Source organism: Nansenia antarctica, assembly GCF_963989245.1.
Source record: "Nansenia antarctica genome assembly, chromosome: 7".
Lineage (NCBI taxonomy): Eukaryota > Metazoa > Chordata > Actinopteri > Argentiniformes > Microstomatidae > Nansenia > Nansenia antarctica.
In genome coordinates, this window is record NC_137677.1 from 48,473,474 (window position 1) to 48,480,977 (window position 7,504).

A 7,504-nucleotide genomic window follows, 5' to 3' on the forward strand; every position below is an offset into this window, starting at 1 on the left:
GACTAGATGCATGTTCTCTCTGATAGACTCACTTGATAAGTGCAGCGATGATCTGGACGTTCAGTGCTTGGCCACTCATAAAGCGATCGTGCAGCGTTTGAAACCCGTTTAACGTGCCGAATTTGTTTATTAAATCCACCAACCAGCCCTGTGAATAGGGAGAAAGAACAGAACAGAGAAAAAAACAAGAGTTAACAAACTTGCCCTCCCTCTGATTGCAAGCCATCACACAGAACAGCTGGCCTAATGGATGATTTAATCAGACAACTACCTTCTGACTACACTACACAGACACACACCCACCCACACCAGAGACTGCAGAGGTAGTACTGGGCTACATGCCATGTAACACAGACAGGCAGCTGCCTTGCTGTCCTGCAGCAGTGTTCATACTGACCCGACTGCCCACGCTGCATTTTCATGGTAGAACTCATACTAACTGGCACTGCCTCCCTCTCATTAATTAAACCGGCATCACCACTCCCAAGAGTCTCAAGTACATGCTTTTATTTTATTCCCATCCTTTTGTTGTTTTCCAGCCCTGATGGAGGATTCTCGCTGAGGGATTCTCTTGATTTCGCTCAGACCCTGAAGGCAAGGCCGTGGGGCTCTCCTTTGTAAGTGGGTTCATTCTAAGAACCGAAAAATGCCAGCAAACAGCATATTTGGGGAACAAAAAGCCTTTTCTCCACATTGCTGGTCCTGTGGCAATTGCACGGCGCATTAAAAAGACGTAACCTGTGGAGCATCCAGAGGATATTTCATCTAGCCCAATTGTACAAATGTATCCAGCCATGTTTCGTTGTGCAGATGTGAGATTTGGCTGAGAGAGATGGAAGACGTTTACACAGCATAGGCAGCATCACTGTAGGACCTAGAACCTAGTCCATTTAAGATTTAAATACAGATTTATATCGATAAAGATTGAAATGTCTTTCAGCTGATCACAAAACACACTTCCTGGACACAAACCAAACAACTCCTTATCTTCTCAATTGAAGACCGGGGACAGGTAAAAGCCTTTTGAAGGCTGCATACTGACAGCAAACAGCTAACAGCAAACTAGCCGGAGAGCATTGGTCCATGGGGCTTAAGCGCTGGGAATGGATCAAAGTGATGATTTGAGGCTTGCCTTGTAGGAGAACGGGCCATCTGGGTTGGTTATTCGGGATCTAGTGCAGGTTTGTGGCCTACCTTAGGTGACCGGGGGTCGGGGGGGCGGGCGTAGAGCTCGTCGTCGGCCAGCTGAGCCCCAGCGGGGACGGTCTCGGAGGGGCGCGTGCCGTTGTAGATGTGGAACTTGCAGTGGGGGTTGGCGGCCATGGCCAGCAGCTCCAGTAAGGGAAACCAGTCCTGAGAGAGCTTGGCCACACACAACTCCACCAGGCGGTGTGTGTTATTGATGATACACCTCTGTGGTCAGAGAGAGGGGAGGGCCCGTAGTTAGTTAACACTTGTTCTAATTACACAGGACACATACAGCATAGTCACCTAGTATGCAATATACAAAAATGGGGTGGTAACAAGAAAACGACAACGTTGTACTGGTTGGGGTAGGTCACTCCTTCTGTGTTTGCAAATCTCAAGAACCGGAGGGGTGTAAGTAATATGGCTCAACATAGCCTTCCAGGGGGCTACGGGAAGCTTCCCCTATATATTGCTTACAACTATCTGGTTCCGTTAGATCTGGTTCATTTACATCATGAGAACAGCGTACAGCAGCAAAGAGACAGAACCATGAGTATCTAAAATCCAGAATAGATTCCTCTCCTCTCCAAAAACACAGGACAGGTGAAAGCTATAAATATCACTTAAGGTGGATTTTGCTTTCACCTCTCCATGAATTTCACATTTGTTCAGGTGAAGGAAAGGATTCATGGCTTTATTGAGGAAGGCTCTTCGGATCAGATCAAATTTCATGGAATTACACAGAACAGCCCAATCAAAACACCTCCGATGAACAGAGCGTGGATCACCCCCAGGCATCCTCCACATCCTCCAACCCAGGGACCAAAGAGCAGACTGAATTTAGGAACAAAACTGAGGCGGAGGAACAAAATACACCCACTGAGCTGAACAACCCCCGTAGAGGAGGAGACAATCACTGATGCATTGAATTCATGTTCAGAAAACCCTGAGCAGCAGGGTGGTTCTGTCTTCGTCACTCAAGTACGTCTGGGTTTCTGGATGTGTCGTGTCATTTGGTATAGATTTCTTCAGAATTCGCTTTTATTACGGCACGTTACATAAGAGTCGATTTCTTTGGCTTTGGTTCATGGATCTAAGGACTCCCTGGGTTAATAGTGAAACCAGCTTTGCTGAGAGCACTATGCAGCTTAAATCAAATGAAAGAGAAAAAAGTGTCTCACATGGATCTCAAACTTCCACCCGCTGACAGCCTCGTCCGTCAGGATCTTAGTGAAGGAGATCGTCAGGCCGTCTCGGAAAAACCTCTGGCAAGCCTCACACTTGACATCGAGTCCTTCAGCGAGAAAGAGAGAAATTATTGACAGGGTGACATTGCAAGAATCTTTTACAAACTGAAAGTGAAAGAGGGGCATTTATGACTGAAGGCTTCAAATAAAAAATAAAAAAGGTGCAAGCACCGTTTGACCTGACATGCCATACTGTATATTTCACACGCCTTCCGGCTTGAATAGAATACATGGAAGACGTGTTCTCAACGAGCACACAGCCAAAGGTTAAAACAAATACACGGCTTCAATCTACAGCCTTCTTACCTTTTTTACTAAGATCTATAGCAGCTTCTAGAAGAACCTCCAACTCTCCCTTTGGCAGAACTGGAACAACCCAGCGGGGTCTGGAAGCACAAACATCCAAATGAATACAGATACTGTATACACACACACACACACACACTCACACCTTCACTGTACCATTAGAGATGGGGAGAGACATTCAGGATGGCCACGTTGGTTAATCACCCGAGATGAAAGGGGGGTGTGTGTGTGTGTGTGTGTGTGTGTGTGTGTGTACCTGTTGATCATGTCGTCCAGCTTGGCCAGGTCTGTGTGAGGGAAGGCTGGCTCCTCCTCTTCCAGCTGAGGGGGTCCATCCCCTTGACCCTGCTCATCCGGGGGGCTCACTGGAGAGTTCTCATTGGACGAGTTAGGAGACGACGTCTGGAACACAAACACACACACACACACACACTCTCTCTCACAACATATACAACATACTGAATGGAGCTTCAAGGCCAGGGCCCAAGACAGGAATAGGACCGGAGGGGTCAAGATATTCTCAGAACATACGACACACACATAATATTGACAAGAGGACTGGAGAACAAGCATAGAGGCCATTTTGACAAAAGAAACAGTTGATTCAGTCCATCTCGAGCTCGTATGAAGAACATACTCATTTTCACAGCCACCGCTTTGACAAGATTTATTTACACAGCTTAGCCTAGAGTAATTATAGCAAGAATATTGCGGTAAGATAAAATTCAAGCTTCAACATAGAAAATCGAGGTGTCAAATCAGAGAAGATTCGGTGTGACAGGAATATATCTATTGAATTCTATAACAAATCCTGTTTGTTTCTCATGCGCAATCTTCTGGTGTGTGTGTGTGTGTGTGTGTGTGTGTGTGTGTGGGAGGGGGGGGGGGCAGATGTCTCTTGAAGTGCTTCTAAATAAGCTCAGCTGCCATCTAATCAGAATCTTCTCCTGGTGTTATTTATACAGTCTAATTTACTCATCCTCATCACCCTCAAGGAAAAACCCCACGGTGTGTGTGTGTGTGTGTGTGTGTGTGTGTGTGTGTGTGTGTGTGTGCAGCCTGTTTCCTGCTCTGTGTTCATAGCTGAATGTGTGTGAGCGCTGGTGGTGTCAGCAGCAGAATGAGTGTGAATGTGAGGGAGCTGCAGAACTTGGGAAATGTGGGGGTGTGTGGAGAAGGCTCCTTCTGCTTGGCTGACCTACATAGGCAGCTTGCCTCTCACGTCTGGGCACTGCTCATCTCTAACTAACAGCAACACGCACGTCCGTCCGTCCCCACGCACGCACTCACTCCCTCTCTCTCTCTCTCTCTCTCTCTCTCTCTCTCTGCCGCACACACTCTCTTGCGCACACACTCACGTGCGCGCACACTCTCTCTCTCTCTCTCGCGCAAACACGTACATACCCTCTCTCTTTATCCATCACTCAGGGGCTTGTGTTCATTGATTCCTTCCCCTCTCTCTCTTCCTCTCCCTCCCTCCCTCTCTCGCTCGCTCCCTCCCTCGCTCCCTCCCTCCCTGTGTGGTTAGTGTGAGCCCTGACTGTTGAATGAAAAACTGTGCTGCAGTGTCTCCTGCAGACACACACACATTCTCTTTCTTCCCTCCGCAGGTTAATTCAATTACGTGTGCGTCTCTCTTGATGCTGTGGACTGAGGGGTTGTTGTGAGCCTTCACTGCTGCAGTTCAACTTTGTAACAAACCAACACATGGTACAAACACCACCCGGATCAACAAAATATATCACAACAACATTCATCCAACACTTAGCTTTAAAAAAAGGGGGAAGAGAGAGAGGAAATATTTTGAGGAAATGATCAAAAATAATAAGAAAATGGGGGGCAGAAGGGTGAAAGGGAGAGTAGGGGAGAGGAAGAAAATAGTGATTGAGTAGAGGAGGGAGACAACAGGGGAGAGGGAGAGATAGAGGACAAAGGCAGGATATTGACGATGGAGGACAGAGATGATGGGAATGAGAGAGAGGGAGCTCAGGAAGTCGCCGGGGAGCTGAAGGACAGAGAGATGTGCGTGGAGAGGAAGATGCCGGCGGCGACAGAGGCAAGGAGGGTATGATGAGGAGAGGGAGAGGGAGGAAGAGAGAGAGAGAGATAGACCAGGTGATTAGGCAAAGGATCGAGACCTGAAAAAGATATGAGCAGAGGACAAAATGATGAGGCTGGAAGAGCGCACAAGAAACGAGAGAGAGAGAGAGAGAGAGAGAGAGAGAAGACGGAGAGAGAGAAAGAAAGAGATGTAGCGTTTCTTGATTCTGACCTGGTTCTGTGGCAGCGGGGGCTGGCTCTGGGCATCGGGCGCCTGGCCCTGGCCCTGGCCCTGGCTGTCGTTGCCACCCACCGGAGAGCCACGCGTAGTGGCCGTCATGCTCGCCACAGGGCAGATCTTGGCAATCTTGGCCTCTTAGGAAGCACTGGCCAGAAGGGAAATCACAACCGCCTCAGCCTTGGAGCAGAGGGAGGAGAGCCCGAGCGTGCGAGAGAGGGACAGAACCACCTGGAGAGCTGGACGGGCCGCTGAGACCATTGCATAACCTGGAGAGGAGAGACGAGAGACGGTTAGGGTGCATTATAATGTCTGTTACCTACAGCTTAAACCAAGCCAATCAAGGCTGCATTCTCACTAGCAAACGTACCATGGCACGACTGCCACAGGGACATGGTTCCCTACCAACGCTACAGGTGGAGGACCTGTACATATCAGTGGGGGCAACCAGTGTTAAGAGACACTGGTGAGGTTGATGAGCATATGATAAAGAGCTTAGCTCCATAGGAGGAGGATACTTGGGGCATATATCCTCAAGTCTCTAAAACCTGTTACACCAACTTTGGGCTGCTGAAAATTCCAGACGGATCAGCTGAAAACTTGGCATGGGTTGGTGAGATATCAGTATGACGACCATTGAAACATAACATCACCTGCCAATTCAGCACTTTGGTACAAGTTAGACTGCCTAATCAACAACACATCTAGCATACACAAACAGGCACATACATCTCAGCATTTGATGACGGTTCAATGCAAGGCCTGGCCATGCCTCCCCAGGAAGTTTACAAAAGTACTGGTTGATGTCAGCTTGGTAGGAGTACAGGTGAAAAGAAAAATGAGTGACAACATTGCCAGCAATTGAGGGAAGAGAGGGAAAAATAACAATCAACAGATGGAAAGAATTCCTCCACTCAGCATTAAAGCTGCCAGAAAGCATGTTCCGAAGGGCTGTAAACGTACTGAGAGCAACACCCTCTCCAGTTATGACAGCATGACTGACACCACAGGCCTGACAGGAGAAGAAGTGCATTCAGAACCTGCTACATATGGTAAAGCTGGTTCGTAATTTTCATGCAAACATTTTAGCATTTTATTCGACACAAAACAAGCATGAAGACAAGGCTTTTTGTCTAGCTAAAATCACTGCAATTAAACTTAACAGGGCGAAGCTTATTGATTGTTGAATCTTGATGCTCAATGTATGCAACATGACCAGCGAGAAAACCTATTAATAGTCAAGTGGCTTATTAACGTGAGTTGTGTGCATGCTAAAGTGGTTCCATCAGGTCAATATATCAGATTTTCTTAATATTCCTCCCCAAAGTCTGTACGGCATTGACCATCCAGAAAGATGTCTCCTAAATATGTACATTGAAGAACCACCGAACCCAACAAAAGCCTTTGTTCAGTAAGAAATCCCTAATCTCCGGTCCAATCTTCATCGGTGCGAGTTGAGATCAGACGCAAACCATGCACGGAAAACAACTATTATAATAAAGAAAAGGAGGGTGACGTCATATAAAAACTGTTAAGCATCACTAACTGACGTTTGCATAGGCCTTCAATGTGATGGAAATGTGAGTGACATCATACTGCTGAGTGCTTTTCCTAATGCCATAAAACTCTGACCAGAGAGGAAACTTGTCCGGCAGGCTTGAAACCACATGAAACCTGTTTCGACTTTCAGATACCGTCATTCCAGGGAACATGTCAGTATTCTAACTCTGGACACCATAATGGGAAGACACCATGATTTTGTGAGTTTCAGGCAAGTCTGAGGATTTCCTGCAGTAACCATGGGATCTGTTGGCAAGGAAGCAGGATAGATGTGCTCATCCTTGCCTTTTTCTCTTTACTTTCATAATCTCTTCCAGACCACAGAACCTTTGGATGAAACACAAATGTACAAATGTATGGACTGTTTCCCCCTTGCCTTGAGGACATCTGCTCAACCACTTTAAGAAACAAAATACATTTGTTGAGGAAATAAAAACAACAAGTCAACATCTAGCCTACCTAATAAACACATCTTTAACATCACTCACACCCATCAACAGCAGTTTTATTCTGAGCATTCTCCCTGCAGCTAAAAGGTCCTATCTGTTTGATAACCACAACACGCACGCTGACCTCCAATGAGCCAACAAAGCCCAGCTACGGAGGACACATGAGGCCATGAGCCATAATGATGAGCATTGTTTACTCTCCCTCCACCCATCTAAAAGTCTGGCTGCAGTCAGTCGGCTGCCCAGAGACACCAGTCGCCTCGTCTGTGGTCTGACAGATAAACAAAATGACTGGAAATCTACACCAGCATCGGACAAGAGGGTTTCATCATGCATTACTAAACATCATATTTCCCTTAAAAAGACAAGCCCTGGTGCACAGCCACATATTTAGACCTAAACAGGATCTGGCAGACAATTGCAAATAATTCAAACCAGTAGAACTGTGACTGTGACAAAGTAGGCCTATATGTAAT

The 7,504-nt window shown here is 46.9% G+C and overlaps 1 protein-coding gene across 2 annotated transcripts in view; it reads right to left on the minus strand.

Annotated features, from left to right (window-relative positions):
• Positions 1–5,121, minus strand: part of usp9 (ubiquitin specific peptidase 9) — a gene marked incomplete at its 5' end in the record, with an annotated part of 29,919 nt that extends 24,798 nt beyond the window's left edge. For both annotated transcript variants that reach the window (XM_080535727.1, XM_080535726.1), the window contains 6 exons: positions 33–148; positions 1,195–1,413; positions 2,370–2,482; positions 2,742–2,821; positions 2,998–3,143; positions 5,014–5,121. In XM_080535727.1, coding sequence (XP_080391853.1) covers positions 33–148; positions 1,195–1,413; positions 2,370–2,482; positions 2,742–2,821; positions 2,998–3,143; positions 5,014–5,121 — 782 coding nt within the window. The remainder of the gene's footprint in view (positions 1–32; positions 149–1,194; positions 1,414–2,369; positions 2,483–2,741; positions 2,822–2,997; positions 3,144–5,013) is intronic.
• Positions 5,122–7,504: the final 2,383 nt, after the last annotated feature.